The sequence below is a fragment of the Sceloporus undulatus genome, chromosome 3 (genome assembly GCF_019175285.1).
Source record: "Sceloporus undulatus isolate JIND9_A2432 ecotype Alabama chromosome 3, SceUnd_v1.1, whole genome shotgun sequence".
NCBI classification, from domain to species: Eukaryota; Metazoa; Chordata; class Lepidosauria; order Squamata; family Phrynosomatidae; genus Sceloporus; species Sceloporus undulatus.
Window position 1 is genome coordinate 213,407,285 of NC_056524.1, and position 22,822 is coordinate 213,430,106.

The 22,822-nt window shown below is 43.2% G+C and overlaps 3 protein-coding genes across 9 annotated transcripts in view; 2 read left to right on the plus strand and 1 right to left on the minus strand.

Moving 5' to 3' along the window:
* The window catches only part of ZFYVE27 (zinc finger FYVE-type containing 27), a 668,411-nt gene that overhangs the window by 452,313 nt on the left and 193,276 nt on the right, over positions 1-22,822 (plus strand). The gene's annotated exons all lie outside the window — the stretch shown is intronic.
* On the minus strand, positions 1,716-9,244 carry EXOSC1 (exosome component 1). 4 transcript variants are annotated; one of them, XM_042458814.1, is made up of 8 exons: positions 9,088-9,244; positions 4,785-4,900; positions 4,450-4,524; positions 3,644-3,732; positions 3,338-3,371; positions 2,755-2,805; positions 2,574-2,658; positions 1,716-2,069 (listed from the first exon to the last, which is right to left on the minus strand). In XM_042458814.1, the coding sequence occupies exons 1-8, from the start codon at positions 9,113-9,115 to the stop codon at positions 1,963-1,965; spliced, it is 585 nt and encodes a 194-aa protein (XP_042314748.1). In that variant the 5' UTR covers positions 9,116-9,244; the 3' UTR covers positions 1,716-1,962. The 4 variants fall into 4 exon arrangements, 2 of the variants coding, with proteins under 2 accessions (XP_042314748.1, XP_042314749.1); XM_042458815.1 differs by lacking the exon at positions 2,755-2,805; XR_006102979.1 differs by lacking the exons at positions 1,716-2,069; positions 2,574-2,658; positions 3,338-3,371 and adding an exon at positions 2,158-2,229 and having other exon boundaries at positions 2,755-3,013.
* On the plus strand, positions 9,317-22,319 carry ZDHHC16 (zinc finger DHHC-type palmitoyltransferase 16). 2 transcript variants are annotated; one of them, XM_042458806.1, is made up of 11 exons: positions 9,317-9,413; positions 13,332-13,584; positions 14,973-15,167; positions 15,438-15,529; positions 18,591-18,619; positions 19,131-19,264; positions 19,440-19,487; positions 19,999-20,084; positions 20,330-20,450; positions 21,015-21,085; positions 21,347-22,319. In XM_042458806.1, the coding sequence occupies exons 2-11, from the start codon at positions 13,348-13,350 to the stop codon at positions 21,459-21,461; spliced, it is 1,128 nt and encodes a 375-aa protein (XP_042314740.1). In that variant the 5' UTR covers positions 9,317-9,413; positions 13,332-13,347; the 3' UTR covers positions 21,462-22,319. The 2 variants fall into 2 exon arrangements, with proteins under 2 accessions (XP_042314740.1, XP_042314741.1); XM_042458807.1 differs by lacking the exon at positions 19,440-19,487.

Below are 22,822 nucleotides of genomic sequence, written 5' to 3' on the forward strand. Positions count from 1 at the left end.
GTGGGCTAGACAAGGCAACTGTTACATGGATTTGTAATTGGTTGACTGACCAAAGCCAAAGGGTGCTCAACAATGGCTCCTTTTCATCCTGGAGAGAAGTGACTAGTGGAGTCCCACAGGGGTCTGTCCTGGGAGCAGTGCTATTCAACATCTTTATCAATTACTTGGATGACAGAATTGGGGGCATACTTAACAAATTTGCAGATGGCACCAAATTAGGAGGAGTAGCTAATACCCCAGAGGGCAGGATCAAAATTCAAAATGACCTGAATAGACTATAAAGCTGGGTGAAAACTAACAAAATGAAATTCAACATGGAGAAATGTAAGGTACTGCACTTAGGGCGAAAAAATGAAATGCACAGATAGGATGGGGGACACCTGACTGAACAAGATTACATGTGAAAAGGATCTAAGAGTCCCAGTAGACCACAAGTTGAACATGAGTCAACAGTGCGATGCGGCAGCTATAAAGGCCAATACAATTTTAGGTTGCATCAAAAAAAAATTACTGTCTAGATCAAGGGCAGTAATAGTGCCACGATATTCTGCTTTGGTCAGGCCCCACCTGGAATATTGTGTCCAGTTCTGGGCACCACAATTTAAAAAGGATGTTGAGAAACGAGCGTGTCCAAAGGAGGGTGACTAAAATGGTGAAGGGTCTGGAAACCATGCCCTATGAGGAATGATTTAGGGAGCTGGGAATGATTAGCCTGGAGAAGAGACTGTTAAGAAGTGATATGATAGCCCTGTTAAAATATTTGAAGGGAAGTCATATTGAGAAGGGAGCAAGCTTGTTTTCTGCTGCCCGGAACAATGGATGCAAGCTACAGGAAAAGGGATTCCACCTCAACATTAGGAGGAACCTCCGGACAGTAAGAGCTGTTCAACAGTGGAACACACTTCCTCGGAGTGTAGTAGAGTCTCTTTCTTTGGAGGTCTTGAAGCAGAGGCTGGATGGCCATCTGTTGGGTATGCTTTGATTGAGAGTTTCTGCACGGCAGGGGGTTGGACTGGATGACCCTTGTGGTCTCTTCCAACTCTGATTCTATGACTATGAAGGCCAGGGTTCAAATCCCAGCTTATCCATGCAAGCCTACTGGATGACCTTGGGCAAGCCACAATCCCTCACCAATATTGTATACCCAACTAACTATGATGTGTGAAAACAACCTAATATTAAGTGAAAAAAATAAGCATGTATACAGAATGGTAACTATTTTTCTAATGGACTGAGCAGGCACTCACATAAAAAATGAATAAGCCCTGTGTTTCAAGCTGGAAAATGTAAGATGTTATGACACACTTTTAATCCATTCACTACATCCTATGATTTTGTTGTCTCTCTTGACCTTGCAGCAGGGAGTGATGCACAATAAATCCTAATTCATGAAAAATACATAGTGTCTTCAGAAATTTCAACAATGGAGGAAAATGTTCTGAAAGAACTGCTAAGAGGTTTATTTCTTACAGATCAATGAGCCTTTTAAAAATGAAAACAGAGTGTACTTGGGAGGGGGAGATAGATTGAATGAAAAAAGAGGGGAAGAAAAGAAAAGAAATTCCTAATGTACAGTTAAGACTCACACATTTGCTCTTCTCCAGATGCAATGGCATACTCCCTCTGAAGAAATCAGTCAAGAAAACCCCATATTAGGGTTGCCTTAGGACCACCATAAGTCGGAAACTACTTGAAAGCACACGACGACAACAAAGTACCCACTCTATCAAAATTTATTGCTTTACAAAACAATACAACTGGTGTACAAAACTGGGAATACTCTGTAATCACAGTTTCTGCCAATCTAGAGGCAGGAGCAAACAGTTGTTTCCTGAGTCCCAGCTCTGCCTCTGTACCCTTATTTCCAGCAACAGCTGAGAAAGATTACATTTGAGTTCCTCTGGCTCCTAGCCAAGAGCTGTATCTTTTGTCTACTAGCTCTGCATCTCATCATGTGTATCACTATGTTTGCAGAAATTGGGGCTGTACCCGGGCTACCTTGCGCAGCTCCTTGCTATGTGTACTGGGACACTGCATTTCACACCAGCTGATTGGCACCATCTGTACACCTGAGACAGAAAACAGGTCAATATTTACAATACACTCTTCCTGAAAAATAGATTCCTCCATTCAGTTAAAAATTACCTGCAATTTTCCCCATCACTACCTCTCCTTAGATAATGATGCTAGGAAAGGTGGAGGGAAATAGAAAGAGAGGAAGGCCACATGCTAGATAGATGGACTCTATTAAGGAGAATATGGGTATGAGTTTACAGGACCTAAGCAGAGCAGTGGAGGACGAAGAATCTTGGCAATATCCACAGGGTTGCCATGGGTCGAGAGCAACCTGTGAGCAGTTAACAACAACAAACCTGTCCCTCTGATATTCAGCAACTCTATTCCCCAAAGGCCCTCCATTTCAGTCTATTCTAAATATCCACCTTCAGTCAAAAACAGTGTTAGATGGAGAATAGCACTTCCTAGTTACTCACAACTGAAGTGCAAGTCCTTGAAAATTCCAGCACAAATAGCATTTTTGTGCTTTAATCTGTTTGGAATGAGAATGTTCTTACCTGCTTCACTATGAGCCACCACAACCCCCAGCTCATTCTCTGCTGTGGCCAGCAAGTAGTTGGATTGTGCATCACCTAAAGAGATCTAATCCAACAGGTTGAGTTAAAGGAAACTGCCTCAATAGCTCAATGCCTATTAGCAATTTAAAACTAGGATTTGAACCTAACAAAAAAAGGATACAACTTTGGCCAGAACAATATCTCCAGGACGAAAACTTTTGTAAACCTCTACCTGCCATCAAGTCAGCAGTAGCCAAGGTGAAAAAAGAAAGAGAGTAATGGTCAGTTCAGCTCTGGGACAGGTTCGAGAGATGGTGCAGTGAAACAGTCTATTTGGACATGAAAGCTTGAAAGGATCCCAGTGACATCCATCTGATCTTGTTTCAAGGACAGGAGAATTCTGTAGCTTTCCAGATGTTGGACTGCAATTCCCAGATGTCCTAATCAGCATAACCAAACGTGAGGAAATGTTGAAAAGGTAATTCCCAGCATCTGGAGAATCACATTTTCCCACACCTATGCTAGGACACACATTGTCCATAAAGAGCAATTGTTCTTTTTCAGCAAGAGCGGCATTGCTGAAAAGATCCTTGTCTCCATGGGATTTTGAACCTCCATAGGTAGTTAACCCAACAGAAATAATCACGGAAAGAGATTTATATGGCCAAATCTGTGTATTAACATCAGGAAGAAATACTCTGATACATGGAGTAGCTTGTTTTTCTCTTAATCACATGTTATGATCAAGTGTTTATTCCACTGACCTTGTCTTTCTCTGTAGCTCGAATATCTTCCCTCCTATAATGTGGGAAGAGAAGGTAAGACCTTAACCTAGCCATCCCTCTTCCCTACAAGACAACTGTATGTACCACAGTTGGTCTGGTGCAGGAAGAAGGATTAGCTAACTTGAAACCAGTAGACCAGAAAATGCTTGCAGATCCTTTGAGTGATTTGTCACTAACTCTTTAATTTTCAGCACTCACATGCTAATAATGATAATGGTTAGCTTACATCTGTAACATCATAGATATGCAATGCTCAGAAAATGCCCCAACCAAGATTTTACCTACCTGATTGTTCCACGGAATGGGGATTTGAGTGGTGTAGAACCAACATATAAGATGTGGACCTTTGCAAAACGAGAGTTGATACTGCAAACCTGGATAGGGTATGATTGTGAAAAGGGTATAAAATCATGGCTGTGAATTTGATATGCATAAACTGAAACAGTTAATATCAGGATCCAGCAACACTAATGTCTCCATTATCATCCTGCTCTGCTCCTCCTACTCTAATACAAGTAATATTCAGATTCCTGTCTCCATTGCTTTCAGCTTGTTGAGGGGAAAATTTATTCTGTCTTCTAAGATGAAGTTAGTCTTTCTTACCTTCCTTCTATGTATTCACCTTCAAGTTGCCTGCCAATTTATGGTGAACCCATGAATCTCATCTGGTTTTCTTAGGCAAAGAATGCTCTGAGGTGGTTTGCTATTGCCTTCCTCTTAAATATAGCCTAGACTAGCATTTGGCTTTTCCTTGGCTCTCTCCCATCCAAGTAGTAATAAGGCCTGACCTTGCTTAACTTACAAGATCAGAAGAGGTCTGATGCCTTCAAGGTATTTAAGCCTTCCCTTCCTTTCATCCCCTCCCCCATATATAATAAGAAAATATATTCTGTCCACTTAGAGCTAATAGCAAATCATGAGCTAAACAGAGCAAAGCTTGGTTATAAATACATGCAGAGACAACTCTGACCTCTTGCAATGGCCAGAATTTGTATGCCTTGTCTATTTCCATAATTTTGGCTTTTGAAAAATACATCAGTAGCGCAGTGAAGGATAATTCTTTTCTACTTAGCTAGAACAGCTTGCATTACCTTGCACGTCACTGTGGCTCCCACATCAGGCAGAAGCTGAGACTCGACATCCCTCATGACAGAGATAACAGGGAGCTGTAGGAAAGCAAACATGGCAGGTTTTTAATCATTCACTCACTGTATTGCTTCAGAGTGTCAAAGTCCCTTCTGGATTTCTAGCTGATCACCTAGATATTCTTCCATTCAGTTTGGCACTTTTTCCTCATTTGTGAATTGGTTCCTCTCATTTCTTTGTCCCCACTGATGAACTGATCCAGCTCATATCAAAGCATTCACAACCTACAGCCCTCAGCTCCAAGAACCACACTGCCATCTAGGGATTACTCGATTCTCACCGTGCCATTCTCACTTTTTCTCATAACACAACCAGCCAAAGAAGCAAAGATAGAACCATGACGTGTGTAGGTGCCACTCCCAGGGATGCCTTCTTCTAAGCTACAGAGTCGCTCTCCTGTAAGATAAAAGAGAAGTCAAAGAACTCTCAAGCTTGAACCCTTGGTCGTCCCATGCTTGAGATAGTCAAGTGCCCGCTCATTACGCAGATAGTATGTGGCAAATTGTAAAAGGGAGAGAGGAAGAAATAAGCATTGTGAAGCCTCATCTGTACACTGCTCCCTGCCTAGCATATAAAGTTCCTTAGCTTCTCTAAGGTTCCCCTAGCCAGTAGTAGTAGTAGTAGCAAGCATCATAGGAGGAAGTTGGATCAACTGAGGTACCTCAAAATATCTGTTAGATTATTGACATCTGTCCTGTTAACAGGGTGGGCACAAGGAGAAGTGTACTACCTGCAATTTCTCTGTCTCCCCAGTACTACAATAAAGTACATTTCTCTCTTTATTGTACAATGGTTTAGAACAACTTGGTTGAAGCAGCTGATTAAAAGCCAGTCCATCCCAACTCCCACTGCTGTGGCCTTGAAAGGAGAGGAGAACAAACAGTATCCTCTCCCCCACTGCTGTCCCCTTTTCCTGGTGTGACTTGTCTTATTGAAAACTGATTATGGATTTTCTTTTAGAATGATGAATAAAATGTTGTAGAAAGAGAGTTTGTATTTCTTCTCTCCACATTGTTTTTAAAAGGCATGTAGCAGGCAAACATTTATGTCTCTCACATCACTGCAGTTCCTGGTCTTTGTTACCTTTTCTCACTTTTTAAAATGAGAATGAGAGATTTATGTCTGCTTGGCACTATGGAGAACTAAAGGAGATAAAATAATTTTATTTTGCTTTAATAATGGTGGCTTCCTTTGCTTGTCAGCCTGTTCTAAACAAATTAGCAGAAGCAAAGAGCGTCATGATAATTCAGGTGTTCTTTATAATTTAAGATCCTATAGCTCCATTTGCAACAAAAATAAAATTTTAAAAAGTAAATTAAATTTGTAAGCATATTTGAATAAACTGTACTTTTAATATATCATGCACAGTACTTTTATGGCAAGTCAAGTTATCCATAATGCATTTTCTATTCCTAAGCTAACAAAATGACTTTCAATCTGTAAAGTGTTCTATTACTGCATATTTCAATTTTTTCCAAAGATTTCTGGGTTTTGGTTTTTTTTAAACAAAATTCTGGCATGCATAACGGTTTGTGCTCATCCTCAAATGAACAAGACAAATTCATAAAATTAATACAGTCCATACCTATATAAAATTAGTGGAAGATAGAGTATTACCGAGGTTCCATTATGGTGGATCAAATGGATGAGCCCACCAGAAGAGATCCATCTTAAGTGCTTTCTTAAAAGCATTTAGGGTGTTGATGCAACGGATCTCCTCCGGCAGGTTGTTCCAAAGTCTGGGGGCAGCAGCAGTAAATGTCCTGCCATAGGTCAATTTCAGTCTGATTTTTGGGTACTCTAGTAATATCTTTCCAGATGTTCTGAGTGTGTGGGGCGGATTGTGTAGGGAGACGCATTCCTTCAAGTAACTTGGGCCTGAGCCATGTAGGGCTGGAGAACCTAAATGTTTCTAGAGAAAACAATTCTCTAGGCATTTGTAGGTTGTCCACTATGATTCTATAATCAACCTCTGGCAAATGTTGACCACAGAGTTGCACCAGAGGACCTGGAGATTCCTAAAGAGGTAAACAGAACAGTGGGGTTTTTTGGTTTGCGGTTTTTCCACTTTTGTGGGGGGGTTTCATTCCTAACCCCAGCAAATGTGGAGGGACCATTGCAGTTATGAATATGAACTTGGAAGCCTTTAGGAATAGGTAAAAAAATTATGGACTAGCTCTATTGATGTTTATATATCACCTCAATCTGTTTGGCTGCTGTAGAGAAATAAGATGCTGAACTAGATGGCTACTTGGTCTGATCCTCATTCTCTCATCAGTTTGGCTCTTCCACCTCATTCCAGCTCTCAACACACAAAAAGGGCCTGACAGATCAGCCCCAGAGTAAATGAACAAGACAGTATCCCCCATTCTTGCCCAACACCATCTTTCCATATCCAGATCTTAACCACATTGGCAGTCGACTTTTGGGGACCACATCTGAAGGGAGGAGGCTTGCTTAGGGGGCTCGAGGCTGACTAACAAGGGCCCATCTGGTCCAGTACCAAATTTCTGACAGCAAACAGACAGACACCTAGGCTGGATATCTGACTGCAGGCAAGACTCCTTGGGGCTGGGCCCATGAGGCCCAATATCTTTGTTTGATATGGTCTGGGACCTATACTGTTTGACACCACTTTAACTGCCCTGGCTCCATCCTACAGAATCCTAGGATTTGTAGTTTTGTAAGGCATCACATTCTTTTGCAAAGAAGGTGCTATGAGGGTGCATCTACGCTATAGAAATAATGCAGTTTGATGGCACTTTAACTACCGGAGCTCCATCTTACAGAATATTGGGATTTGTAGTTTTGTGAGGCACCAGCACTCTGGCAGAGAAGGTGTCTATGAGGGTGCCATCTACATTGTAGAATAAAATGCAGCTTGACACCTCTTTAACACCATGACTCCATCCTACAGAATATAGGGATTTGTAGTTTTGTGAGGCATCCGCACTCTCTGGCAGAGAAGACTAAAGACCTTGTAAAACTACAAATCCCTGGATTCCACAGGATGGAGCTACAGCACTTAAAAGAGTGGTGTCTAACTGAATTATTCTAGGCTCAGCAAAATTATCTTGGGCTGTCTGTTCAGTCCATACTCCTAATTTATAGGTACTCTTCTGGCAGGAGCATAAGGTAAATGGGAAAGGAAACAGGCTGGCCTGCTTCAGTTGTCAAAGAACTCACTCAAGGCTACTGCTTTTGTGAGTGCCTTGAGTGTTGGCCTACGACTCTGGAAACCAGGGTTCAATTCCTAGCTCAGCTATGAAACCCACTGGGAGATCTTGGGCAAGTCACACTGTCTCAGCCTCAGAGGAAGGCAAAGGAAAACCCCCTCTAAAGAATTTAAAGATATATCCCTGTTAGTCTGTAGAATCAGTATGTACAGAGAGATCTTGTAGCACCTTTGAGATTAACTGAAAGTAAGAAATTGGCAGCATGAGCTTTCCTAGACTTCAGTGTACTTCCTCAGATACATTTGGTGGAGTGGAAGCCAAGTACAGACACATATATATGCCATTGGTATGTGAGGATGTCAATACAAAATTACAAATCCTTAAGTGCTTTCTTACATGAAGTTGAAAATGAAGTTGCAAGTCCAATTTTAATGATGGTCATTAAAAACACAGACATAGGAAACTGGTTTTTGTGAATGGAGATGAAGTGGCAGATCCAGTTTTGCAATGGGACTTGCTTGTGGTATCACCCAAAATATTAAGGGGGCCTTCATGTGCTAATCCTCCAATGTGATCTATGCTATACTGAAGAGGATAGATTAGGATGAGAGTTTTTACTATACTTAGGAGCTGAAAATTATAGTACTGAAATGCATGGAGGGCAAGGGTTGCCAGGATGACGGAATCAGGTCTGGTCAAATCCTTTGCTCTGAAATGCCACAACCCTGAAGTGGCTCCTGCATTAAGCTGCAAATCCAAATAAAAGAAAGTAATGCAGAGAGTTTGGAGGCTGTGGAAGAAAACATATAGATAATAGTTTGATTGATGGGTACCACGAGGGAAAGAAAAACACCCATTGAATATAAAGGGATTCATTTACATATGGAGGTACACTGTTTAAATGATGCATCCTAAGAATCCGGAAGCCACCTTTCAACTTCCCTGGGCAGCCTATCTCAGACTCCAGTCCTTGGACAAGAGAACTACAAAAGTAGACTGGAAAGAGAAACAGCTGAATTAAAGTGTTGATCCACAAAGTACAGTCCCTCAGCAATGGATTCCGCAAAGGCAATGGTTTCCTGCTCACTGCACACACTTCACCACTACCTGACCCCATCCATCCTCACGGGGCTCCCTATGTCTTTGTGCCCACACTCCCATTTCCACACACAAAGGATTTGTAACTGGAATCGACATCCTCACATATACCAATGGCATATAGCTCTGGGTGTGTGCGTGTGTCCCTGGCTTCCACTCCACCAAATGCATCTGAGGAAGTAGACTGAGGTCCACCAAAGCTCATGCTGCCAACTTCTTTCTTTCAGTTGGTCTCAAAGATCCCTCTCAAGGAACACGCCAAGGAAACCCCCCATCGCTCTGCCTTAGGGACGCCATTTTGGAACCCACCTGGGACGCAGTACCGCGCGGGCGCCATGACGACAACGACGAGGCACCAACTCTCCTCCTCGCCCCTCTTTCCAATCAGACCTCCGGCCCTCTCGCATTGGTCTCGCCCGTCGTCACGTGGTACGCGTTGCCCTGATTTTTCGACATAGGAAATGGCGGCGAAAGAAGCGCGGTGCACGACGGGAACTGTAGTCTTGTGGGGTTTGCGCACAGCGCGCGTCTGCGCATGCGCGGCCGAGGCTCAAAGGAAGGAGGTAAAGGGAAAGAGATGCTCAGGTGGATGCAGTAACCGGGAAGGTCTGGGCTGAGAATGGCAGCAGATGCAGGTGAGGCTCTCCCTTGGCCCTCTACTCTTTCCATCCCATCCTCAGGTTCTGTAATAGGAAAAGGTCTCCTTCTTTTCCCCCTCCAGTCGTGGCTTAGCTTTCCCTGTGGCTGTACCCGTGAAATGCACGTCTGAATGCACCTCCTCAGGTTATGCATAGCCTCCAGTTGCTCAGGTTTCATGAATGGGTTTTTGTGGGGACTGCTTTGGAGACCTAGTGTTGGGTAGTGGTTTCAGCCTTGGACTAGGGCTGCATCTACACTGGAGAAATAACCCGGTTTGGCACCACTTTAACTCTTTTGTGGCTCAAGGCTATGGAATTCTGGGAGTTGGAGTTTGTTGTGAGGCCAAAGGCTCCCAGAATTCCATAGCCTTGAGCCACAAAAGAGGTAAAGTGGTGCCAAACCAGGTTATTTGGAGACCTGGATTCGAATCCCCACTCAGCAATGGAAATCCACCGAGTAACCTTGGGCAAGTCACACTCTCTCAGCCTCCTGAAAGGGAAGGCAATGGCAAGTCAATAACAAGCATTACCAAGAAAACCCCATGATAGGGTGGCCATAAGTCAGAAATAATAATAATAATAACAACAATAATAATAATTAGCCTGCCTCTCCCTATGGAATGAGGGGGGTTACAATAAAAAGAAATAAAAATACATAGCACAGTGTAATAATGCATAAACCAATAGAACAAGCAATGAGACAGTTTCTCTGAAGATGCCAGCCACAGATGCTGGCGAAACGTCAGGAAGAAACTCTTCTAGAACATGACCACAGAGCCCAAAAGCCCCACAAAAAACTATGGATGCCGGCCATGAAAGCCTTTGACTTCATAAACAATTAGACAGTCCCCACCCCTCCACCAACAGCAACAAAATAATAACAATCAGATACAAATTACATAGTTAAAGCAGTTAAATAATTGTAAAACTGTTAAAACCAGGCAAATGGAGTAGGACAGCCAGGGGCAGGCAGGATGTCATTTAATGGGAGGTCAGTCTGGGAAGAAATGACTTGAAGGCACATGGCAACCAAACAGGGGCTGGTTTACTGTAAACATGGAGGGGGATCGGAGTTCACAAGAAGTGTTTTGATAGCTCCAGTTGACTTGTTTTCCCTGAAAGAGTATTGACTCTAGAAACCATGAAACCCTATGACAGTGTCCCCAAACTGTGCCCTTTAAGAGATTTTGGACTTCAGCTCCCAGAAGCCACCACCATGTCAGCCAATAGTCTGGGATTTGGAGAATTCAAGTCCAAAAACAAGCACAATTTGGTGACCACTGCCCTATGAGGAGAGGCTTAGGGAGCTGGGTCTCTTGAGAAAAGAAGGTTAAGGGGTGATATGATAGCCCTCTTTAAATATTTGAAGGGATGTCATGTTGAGGACTTCAGCAGGATGATACAGATGCCCGGCAAAGTGCTTTAAGGCCGAGAGATTGTGGTCTTCCTTCAGGCTTCACTGTCATAGCAGGAACTGGAAATTTGAGGGTCTGTAAAACCATGAAAAATTATCATATGAGAGTCTGGACATCATGCTTTATGAAGAAAGACTTAAGGAGGCTGTGGATGTTTAATCTGGAGAAGAGAAGGTTAAGAGGTGATATGATAGCCCTGTTTAAGTATTTGAAGGGATGTCATATTGAGGAGGGAGTAAGCTTGTTTTCTGATGCTCCAGAGACTAGGACCTGAAGCAATGGATGCAAGCTACAGGAAAAGAGATTCCACCTCAACATTAGGAGGAACCTCCTGAGAGTAAGGGCTGTTGGACAGTGGAACACACTTCCTTGGAGTGTAGTGGAGTCTCCTTCCTTGGAGGTCTTTAAGCAGAGGCTGGATGGCCATCTGTCAATGGGGATGCTTTGATTGTGAGTTCCGGCATGGCTAGAGGTTGGACTGGATGGCCCTTGGGATCTCTTCTAACTCTATGATTCTATGACTGTTAATATGTTTGGTGGCAGTGGTCTTCTTGCAGAGAACCCATTAAGTCACCCACGCAGACTCTGCTGTCTGATGAGCATCTCCATGATTTCAATCTTCCCTTGTGGCGTTTATGCTGCTCCTGCCATCTGGCAGAAGGGTTTCAAAAGCCACCCTTAATCTGTGCCCAGGAATAATGCCAGCTCTGCTCAGCTGGTAGAAAAGGAATGGGTTGATCTCTGCAAGGACAATGTCTCTCTGTTTCTGAGAGTGCCTATGTGCCACCCATACATATACACAGTATGCTGTAATTTACAGGCAGGCTAGCTGTGGAGAAAAGGTGTTTATCAGCAAGTCTCCTGTAATTAAACTGATATCTTTAATTTTGCCTCTAAATTTGCCATCAAAGGAAGACTAATTACATGTTCCAGATCATTAAATATATTATAGATCGTGTTAGAAAGCTTACCTGTCCTCTCAGACATACTCTAGGCAGGCACAGTAGCTCAGTTTCGGAATTGGCTACTTGAGGAACATGTGCAAAAGAGAGAAGTATAGAAACTGGAGTTTCTGTAGTTACAGAACTAAGAAGACCTAGATCTAAGCTGACCCTATGAAAATACATGCTTGCCTGAGAGACAGTGAAATAGTCTGATCCCTGTTTATTTAATGCCATACCCTTAGACCCCCTCCCCCCCCCAAAAAGGTCACTAGGTTTGGATAAGATTAACAGTAGGAAGTATGTTCTCTGTTGACAGCAATTGAACACCTCTTTGAAAGGAGCGGAATTTGATAGGATGCAGGGTGGCTGTGAGTACTGGTGGGGTGAGGTTTCCTGTCATAGCAAGACTAAGTGGAGAGTGGAGGTCATGGTTGCTGCAGAGAAATCTGTTCGCCCAAATTTGCATCATCTAAAAGATAATTTGATGCCTGAGAGCATAGTGTGGTGTTTGGATCTCTTTGTTCTGTTTCTTCTTCATGAACCACATGCTGGACTTTTCCTTGCTTTAGGCCAACAGCCTTGAGGGGTTCCCAGGGTCACACTCTTGGTTAATATTAATTGGCCAAGATCAGCTTTCTCTAGAGCTGGTCAAGCTCAGGTTCCTCCTTGCTCTTAGATTAGATGCAGCTGATCCTGGACTTCTGCAAGCAGGTAAGTACTATTATGGCATCAGTCCCTCTTCTTTTATAATTTTGATATTCAGGACAGGGTTTTGGAAGAATTAATGATTGTCTTCCTCCTCCAATTAGTTCTTTCCTAACCTGCAAATGTTCTGAAAAGAGGGAAGTAAAGATACAAGAAAAGATTTTGTCCTCTCCCTACATGGCAGCTATATGGTAGTCCTGTAAATGTTAGTGGGAGTTTTCTCTTAAAAGCTGGTTTCCCCAAACTTGCATACAGATGGACTACAACTCCAATGTTTCCTTGTCAGTCCATATGGTTATTCTGGTTGGGTGATAATGGGGCTAATAAACAAACATATTAGGAGGGTGCTAAACTGGGGAGTATAACAGGATATTTTCCTTTGGGGAAGATTCATCCTTAATTCTGTGTACCTCCAGTGCCCTTCACAATTCTGGATGGGACATTTTTTAACAATGATCAAGAAAGACACAGACTGTACTGCTCTCCTCATCTCTGGTTTTCTCCAAATTATGTAATGAGTGACACATAGGAAAGAAAATCTGAATGCAGATCCTGTAGGTGTGCCCCTTTGGCATTTCAGTATGGTAATGGTGGTCTGCTGCTTCTTAATCTCAGTTTGTGTGTGGTGCACACACAAGAAGTCTTATCTTTCTTCCTGAAATGAAAAGCAGGATTATGAGTAAAGGCACAAAAGATACTACATACCCTAGGCATCATTGTGCTAGAAACAATAAGTTAATCACTGAATTGCTGAAGATTGCTACCAAGTTTTTCCTGTGGACCTCCTACCACCCCATCCCCACCCCCCGGCCAGGTCCAGTACATTTTGATGTTACTTCCTCTCTTCCCAGACTCTGAGTGGCAGGGATGAGGAGCCGCCGGCGCGTGTACTCTGCTGTCATGCACCTCGTCCTGAAGTGCTTGCGGATAGATCAGCGGCGCCGGCTTTGGCTGAACCGGCAAGTTCGAGAGCTGTGGCTGTACGGGCATCTCTGCGTGCGCTCTCTGGTCTACAATTCCTTTGCTGATAGTGACACTGCCCTTGATGCTCTCTTCGAACCTATCTATTGGCTGGTGGATCATGTCACCCGATGGTTTGGTGTGGTGAGTATCTAGGAATGGTAATGGAACTTCAGGCCAGTCCAAGCCATTTTGCTGCTTGAGGCAAATGACAAGATGGCACCCCATTCCCATTCCATGTACAGAAGCTGAGTTGACTTTTACTTCAACATTGTGGACAGGACAGCATCTTCTATCACTCCTGAAGGCAGCCGGCTAACAGGACCTCTCAAGCTATCTGTTGTGGGAGAACAGCAAGCCTCCCCCCCACCCGTGAGATGGTTGGATACAATTTTTGTTGATTTGGTACAACTGTTTCTTCCCTGCAAACTCACCAGGGACCAGCAGCCGATGGCTCATAGATTGGCAATGGTCCATTTTGAGTTACACTGGCTTTGGAGGCAGATAGCAGCCAACGTCACACACACCGTTCTGTCTTCAAGCACCTTGCCACCACTTCCTGTCACCTAGCATATGGCTTCATGAAGTGGCTGCTTCCCTTTACCATACTGGTAAAGTCAGCTCAGTGCTGGAGGCGGTTTCAACTCTATCTTCTAGAGCAGGCATGCACAACATATGGCCTGTTGCCTGCTTGTGGTCTGGCAAAAGATTTCAGGTGACCTGCAAGGATGTGGAACAACTTCAAGCCTCCTCTGCTGCCCAGCTTTCTCCCAAGGAGAGGGCTGGGTGGAGGAGGACGAGGAAGGGCAAGCGCTCACCCCTCAAGACTTGTCCACCGCCCGGCTTTCTCCCAGGAAAGAGCAAGGCAGCAGAGGAAGAAGGAAAAATGCTTGACCCTCAAGAAAGAAAGAAAGAAAGAAAAGAAAAGAAGGGAGAAGAAAGCAATGAAAACATGGAAGATATTTTGAGAATATCCATTTCAAACATGGTTCTAGGTGACAAGAAGTGTAATACATCCCATTAACTAAATGTAGTAAACAGTAAGAAAACCTTAAGGTTTTAACATGTATCATTTAGCATACTGATTTTTTTTACATTAATGTGATTTCATGGTAAATAGAAGTCTAAAGTAATAAGTGTAATTAATTGATATTAATTGAAATTTCCCTTTTTTTAATATGGTTTATTGGCAAAATAGTTTACTCATTAATTATACTTTTACTTAGAAAGTGTGCCACTAAAAACCTATCTGCCTCCTGAAGAAGTTTAGCCTATTTTAATACTGCCAAGTTGTGCAGGTCTGCTATAGAGACATAGTTCCCAGCTTCAAGCCACTACTAGTAGATACTTTCAATCACTTAGCAAAGTAAAAAAAAATTGACATTGCAAATTCCAAGAGAACCAAGCCGTGCTGAATGAGAGAAGCCACCTACCACACACCTATTCTTCCTCCAAACATTTGAGGGTTCTTTTTTCAGGGGCGGGGGAGCAGTGAACCTCTAATTGAGAACCTTCCCTCATCCTTCTGACAGGTATTTGTGGCTCTGGTGATCACTCTCACCACCTCTGTAGTGTGCATAGTGTACATCTACCTCCTGCCACTCATCCTGCAAACTTATCCTGTTGCCTGGATCTTTTGGCATTTCATCTATGGCCACTGGAACCTCATCATGATTGTCTTCCACTACTACATGGCCATCACTACTCAGCCTGGTTGTCCCCCACAGGTAGGCTTTGTATATTTGCTTTGCTTTTAAAAAAAAAAAAACTGAATTCAAAGCAAGGCTGCTTGGCATGACTTCATACATTTTATTTTTTCCACTAAAAACACCTATGCAAACTTCCACGAATCAAAGATTGGCCAGGACTTGCTGTTCTGCTGGGGCTCAGTGCAGCCTGTGTTGATGTATTCTCCATACAGCATGTTCAAGCTTTGTTCTGGATATGGCATCTTCAGAACAGAATGCTAAACAGCTACTGCTGTTCCCTTCCCACAGCACTCGACGAGCGATGTTGTTGCTGTCTCCATCTGCAAGAAATGCATTGCCCCAAAGCCTGCCCGGACACACCACTGCAGCATCTGCAACAAGTAGGCATTTCCCTTGTGTCAAATCCAAACATAGACCTATTGTGTTTCCCTGTAATTAAAAATAATAATTCAGAGGAATATGTGAAAACCTGAGTTCTTCCTAAAGTACAGCTAACATTTATATTTATTTTGCATAAAGCAGAGTTGAACTGTGGATATGAATATATGTAGTTATCTTATGCTATGGTGTACATAGAAGTAGTTTTATACTATCTTTCAGTCACATTGCCAAAGAGATTTATGGAAAAGAAGCCATATTTGACTCATTTCTTCTTTTTCCATCAGGCAACAGCAGTTTGCAGTCTTGTGCCAAATGTTCTCCATCTCTGCTCTTGATCCTTTTAACTAGAGAGCTTAGAATGCATTTGGGCCTGTCTGCACGCAAGCACACTAACTCTATGCTGAGTTATCCTCCTCTCCCCCATAGAGAAGAAGCTGCAGATCTCAGTTCTTGTTTCTTTCTCAAATTCTGGGAGTAACCAGTGCCAGATTGATAATTATGCATAGAATGACTTGTGATGCTAGGTGCAGAATCTAGCAGTGATTTCCAAGGATTTGGTTAAATAGAGATGGGAAAACTTGTTTTAGCTAGTGAGTCCAATACATTTGAAAGAGGCTGGTAGGGTGGCATGGATTGCAGCAGTGTGTGCAGTCAATGTTAGTTTGTTTTTTGTTTTTCATATTCCCTTTCCGTATGCTTTCCCTGCTTCTCCCTTATATATTTTTCCAAAGATCTGAAACTTGTTTCATAATAAGTTGCTTGCATTTGAACATTTTAGTTACTTTACCTAATGTGCACTTTTATGATCTTCATAATTTGATGCATGGCTTCAGTTTCCTGGTATGTCAAATTTAGATGTTTAGATATTTTAAACACAGGTTTATTGGAATCTCTTTAGCCACATGGCCACCTAAATGAAATTTTGAATCGGTTATGCTTGAGTCCTAGAACCCAGTCCTCCCTTTGATCTTTTCAGATAGAGTCATCAGTACGACTGTTTCCCAGAGCAAATTCAGCAGTGAAATGGAAAGTAGGCATAGGCTGGGTTGCATAGAAGGAAAAAGATCCAGCTTTTATGCCCTAAATAAATTAAGTGGTCTTTTTAGTCGGTATATGCATATTCCTAAAAAATTATGCTGTCCTTGGGATTAGGAACAAAGGGCCGAGAGCACAGAACCCTGGAAAGACTGCTCTGTTGTATTGTGCTCCCTTCATAAGTGTTTTGCTTTTATTCCTTTAAATCATTGAGTCCCAAAGTAGGTGGTACAACCCCCTGAGGATGGTGGAAAGCTCCAAGGAGGCAGTGAGGGAAAACGGGGCGGGGGCGGGGGTTCTTCAATGTAAGTATTGATGCGCAAGAAAGGGGAACCAGAAGCCTTTAGGACCATTGTGGGGATGCTGTTTGCACGAAACTTCTTTTCAGGGTCCTTACTGATAATTTTGTGTAGTGTCCTGCTCTTCTCCATGAGCTCACTCATTAGCTGTATCTTTTACTGGTGGTGGCAGTTGGGAAATGCTTACGAGGCTTGGGTGCAAGACATCACTTCTATGGCTCAGGGTGACACCATTTTGGGACAGACTGACTGGAGCAAGGTGTTAGAGACCCTGGCAGTGGGGGGAATGCAGCACCAAAAAGGAACTTTCAAATTTGGGACCCTGCTTAAACTTTGTGAGCTTTGGTGGTACTTGTCTAGCAGGTTGGAGCTGCTATGCTGCTCATGTTTTCTTTTGTCAGGCAGACTGAGAGAAGAGGTAGCAGAAGAAATGATGCTTGTGTATGTCTGTGTGTGGGGAACACATGCAGCTGTGTGGAAAAGACATGTTTTTGGTGAAGCAGAGGGAGCAGTATCTGGAGTTGATTCTTGGAAAGAGTCTTTCACCTTGGAGCGGCTCCTGTAGTTAAAATCTCTCCCTTTCCCTATCCATGCCATTCTCCAGAGCATGTGCCCTCTCTAAACCCACTATACACACATTGGCTGCACCATCTCTACCACAGTGAAGAAGGATTGAGAGTCCTTCCTTGCCAGGGAGAATCTTCTCCCTTTGCACCTGGTTGCCTTGGAAGCAACAACCAAGCAGCTGGCTGAGCAGCAACAGAGAGGCCTCTTGCCCACACTGGCCTTTGGTGGGTGGCATGAGTGAGAGGCTTCTTGGTTATTACTCAGCCATCTGCTCGGTTCCTGCTCTCAGGGTCGTCGGATGCAAAAGAAGCAGCAACCAAGATTGGTTGTTTGAATTTGCAATAGAACAGTAGCTCTAATGTCAAGAAATATGCATGGGGGGCAGCGGTGCTAGGGTTGTTGCCCAAGACAAAAGGGAGCAGTAGCCGAAAAAGGTTTGGGGCCCACTGCTTTAAACACTTTTCATCATGGCTGCCATAAAGGCTAAACACATATTTCCACTGCGTATGTGTTTTAGAGCTAACATTTTTAATTGGCAGACTACGACTAACAGCAATATTACAGAAATATACCACAAATATGTATATCTGCAAATTACATACAGGCCTATTTTTAGGAACAGCAGCAACTTTGCATGGAAGGAACTATGTTAGTGTGGTGTGACAGCCATCGCACTTGTGTAGTTTGTGTGTTGGACTAAGATTCTGGAGACCAGGGTTTGAATCTCCACTTGGCCGTGGAAATCCACTGGGTGGTCTTGGGAAATTCACACTCTCTTCACCTCAGAAGAAGGCAAAAGTAACCCTCCTCTGAACATATCTTGCCAAGAAAACCCCCTGATAGTGTCACCATACGTTGGAAATGACTTGAAGGCAGGGAACAACAAAAAACCCACTTTAGCCATACTGAAACTGAAAAAGGCAACATGAGCTTGTATTCATGTCAGTAACTAGCTAATATGTAGCTGCCCAACAAAGAGCCTCCAGGAGGGCTCTTGCTTACATTTACACTAAGGGGTGGAAGGCAAACTTAGCCTTCTGTTTTCCTTGCCTTATGTTGCTTGTCTTGTGCTGTGTGGCTGACCCATTTTCTTGATACTATTTGCAACTCCTTTCTGCATGCAATAAAGCTCAAAGTTGATGCTATTTCCCCCCTACAGGTGTATATTGAAGATGGACCATCACTGCCGTATCCTTCCAGGGGCCATTAGAATTGATTTAGGATTCAGATACTGTCCTGCTGAGCTACTTGTCTCAGGAATCTTGTTTCCCTATGGAGTGTATGGGATCACTTTAAAATTAACTGGCTAAAGGAAATAATTTACTACATCAGAGGAGGATTTATTTACATCTCACATGAGGAACATCTCAGTTGACATTATGGATTCAGCAGCTGAAGTAGAGGCATTTCAGCCCCAAAGGGCAACCGTTCTGGGGCCAGCACTACTGTTCCTCTGGCTTGTAGCACTTCTGTGGTAAATCTTTCTTGCCTGGTGGGTTTGGGCTTTAAAGTGTGCATTGTAAAGAAGGTGCTATAGTTTGGGGGAAGTAGATCCCCAAAATTAGGAGTGGTGTATGCTGGCAACCTATGGTGATATAGATGAATACTTGAGGAATTCCAGAATTGGTTTTCCTCTGTTACAATGCGAGAAAGGTTGGCTTTCTGTCTGCAGTTACTGACCTTTAACTTCATGAGATAGCATGGCTGAACAACTGTGTTGGGCACTACAACCATCGCTACTTCTTCTCCTTCATGTTATTCATGACCATGGGCTGCATCTACAGCAGTGTCAGCGGTTGGGACATGTTCTGGGAGGCCTATGCTGCCATTGAGGTGAGGTTCCTTGCTAAGCTAAGGGCTTGTGGGGCTGGGCTGTTTTTCTGTGTGAGGAACAGGGCTCTCCCCTTCTGGTCTTGACACCACAAGGTGCTGCCCTATGTCAGAGAGGGGTATACAGGCCAAGAAGAACTGAGTATTTATAACCAGCGGCCTCTTTTCCATCCGATAGAGAATGAAACTACTTGACAAGGAGAGACTGCACATGACTGCCAATCAGGTGGGGTACCTGATCCTTCGCTGTTCAAGTCAGGGAGAGGACAGAGCATGGTATGGAAGCTTTAGTGCTTTGTCCCAGAAAAGAATCTACTGCAGTAATTGCAACTGCTCAGATTTCTTTTCTTGGCAGTAGTTGCAACAGCTCAGATTCCCTTTCCTGGGCAGAAACACTCCTTCCCTTCTTCTCTGCAACGGAATGCCAGAGTCTCATTTCAGCTGGCATGCATTGCCCCATAGAGGTAAGGGAACATTTGCCCAACTTTGGAATACAAAGGATAGATGAGGAGTAAGGGAAGTGAGTACTGAGCTCAAGTATTCATGCTCTGTCCATCGCTGATTCATAATCACTTGAGGTCCTTGCCTTTTAGAAGGTGTAGTCTTCTCTGCTGTCCACCCACCTACCCTCCCATCCATCCGTCCTTCAAAGCCTTCTGCATCTTTCCCATTTGGACCATAGCCACTTCTGCTGCATTCTTACTTCTGATCACAATAACATTTGCTTTCCCTTACAGACTTACTCTCAGACACCACCACCCACCTTCTCCTTTGGCCAGCGAGCTTTCCACAAGTGTATAGTGTATGCCTGGGTCCTCTGCAGGTAACTGATATGTTTAGTTGACAGTACTCATGGGGAGAGAGGGGAAAGGCTGTCCAGACTGCTTTCAGAAAGCTGCCAAGTCAACCTTCTTACTCAAAAAACTTTTCATTGTCTTGCGCACTGCCCTTTGCAAAAGGGAACAGCCCAGAACCTTTCTCAATGGATACCTATTGTGCATTTTATAAGTGACTTCAGGCTCTCTCAGCTCTTTGGCATTTTTACAACTTTCCTCCTTCCATCTGCAGTTCAGTAGCCTTGGCTCTAGGTGCCCTCATGCTCTGGCATTCTGTCCTCATCACTCGTGGTGAGACGAGCATTGAAAGACACATCAACCGCAAAGAAAGAAAAAGACTCCAAAAGGGGAAGGTGAGAAATGGGGGGATGAATGGCGGGGGTTGGGAAAGCCAAAGTAACTAAGCCCATCTGTTTAGTGAAGCAGTTTCATCAAGATGCCTTCGTTGCACTGTGTGCAATACAGATTTGGAACAGAGCCTTTCCCACTGTAAACCCCCACCCCCTGGGCAGATCTTGGAAAAAATTACTTTGAAAGTAAGGAGGGCAGAATTAAATCTCAAGAGAAAACTGGAGCAATTATATAAATGCAAGTTACTTGGGACTACAGCTCCCAGAATCCCACAGCCAATAATCTAAGAGCTGTCATCCTAGAAGGCAGTTGTCCCAAATTAGACTCTACTGTGCTGTTCTGGTTGTATTTTCAATGAGCTGTGCTCATTGTAATTCTTTCCAGTTTAGAGAGGCTCTAACTCTTCAAAAGAAATTTGAGTTTACATTTATTTGATCACTTCAACAGTTCTATTTTTTGCCTCACAGTTTTGGAGTCTTCCAGTAGGGGCTGCTACACACAACTAAAGAATACTGCTGTAATTACATGATAAAACAGTTTTTATTCTGTTTTTCTCTTTGCTATAGGTGTTTCGAAATCCATACAACTATGGTCCACTGGGAAATTGGAAGGTTTTCCTGGGTGTGGAGACACAAAGGTAAAAAACTCTTGAGAATGAGAGGAAACAGGTAAATACATCCTGTGGTATGGCTAATAAAACAAGGCGGCTGTAATTGGCCCTTGGTGCAGCAAAGATATAGTTAAACGGGTAAAAATATGTGGTTTTGGATTCCATAGTAATGGTGTAGCCTCCAGGGTTCTTTGTATATTGCTTCTTAGCACTTTTCAGATTATAAAGAAGTTTCTATACAGCACTCTGCATTCCAGGTATCATATTGAAAGACCTGCTTTCTTCCAGGCATTGGGTCACTCGATTCCTGCTACCCTCTACCCATCCACCCTATGGTAATGGCCAGAGTTGGGACACCCCACCCTGTGTAGCTGAACAGAAAACCCCTCTACTGGCAATCTGAGTTGGCTAAGGAGCAGATTACACTACACCTACTGATGAAAGAATGAAGGCCACAGGTTGCTCTCATTGAGAAGCTTAAGAAAGTTCAGTGCCTGAGCTGACGTAATCCACTGTTGCTGGATCATCTGAAATGTACTGCTTACTCAAACAACCTTTGAAGGAAAGTCAAGGAACCCCCAGCTGCAGGCGGCTGAGGTGAGACAGGGATGTCTTGCTCACACCTATTTTGTGTTTCCACATATAATTCCAGCCTCTCTAGGACAAGGTGGTGTTATGTCTAATGGGGGATAGCATCTCTCCCCCACTGACACTCATGAAGGCTGGCTAACATGGCAGGGCCCAACTGCTCTCCCTCTAAGAAGGCAGGATTCTTTTTTTTAAAAATGTAGAAATAAAAATTGTTTTTAATATGTGCTGTTGGTTCCTCTATGGGGAGAAAAGTGGTGGGTGGCGATAATACCAAGACAAATTGTGGATTCCTTCAGTGACAGTACATATTCATAGAACAGATTCACAAAAATAGGTCCAGGCAGTGTTTATAATGAGATCTCTCCATCACACAAAAGTTAACCAGGAGGCATCAGCTTCTGCCAAATCCCTTTATCTAGGCTGACCTCAAATTACACTTCTTGCAGGTTCCTTTTGTAGGAGAGGTTCATGTTAGCGATGGGAGAAAGAACTGATAGTGGATACAGTATCTATAATTCACATGCCACCAGTGGTGGTTCAGTAGCACTGTGGGGGATATTACTGTACAAAACCCATAAAAGTAGCACTATTTCATTACCACCATGTAAAATTTAGCTATAGGGAAATGTTTACATATTTCAAGGCATTGGCTGTTTTTTTTAATTTGATTAAGGAACATGTGCACACTACCATTAAGCACTTCTCACTTCATTTGCAACCCACAGGTCTTAAGTAATGATTAAGATTCCCCTGGAGCCTTCACATTTATTACAAGTTAATTTATTGTCTCTGATGAATTTCAAAACAAATATTATGACTGGACATTTAAAAGCAGGAAAGGTTGTGTTCATTTTGCCAACAGCAATCTTTCCCAACCATATGGTGAGAGATAGTGCTGACCAAGAACCTTATTGGTGCAAACCACAAATTCGCCTGGTGAAAGTACTGCTTTCTATAGGTTCAGCACTATTCATGGCCTTTCCTCACCAACATTCAGGCCTCTATCTCCAACTGTGTTCACCAGAAGCTTATCTTTAAAGATAAAGGGCATTACATAAACTACCAGATATGTTGCTTCATGTGTCTCTAAGGAAAATCTAGTGATGGTACAACAGCATTCTGATATAGGACTATTTTTAAAAAAACAGATTCTATGTGGACTTGCTCCCAGAT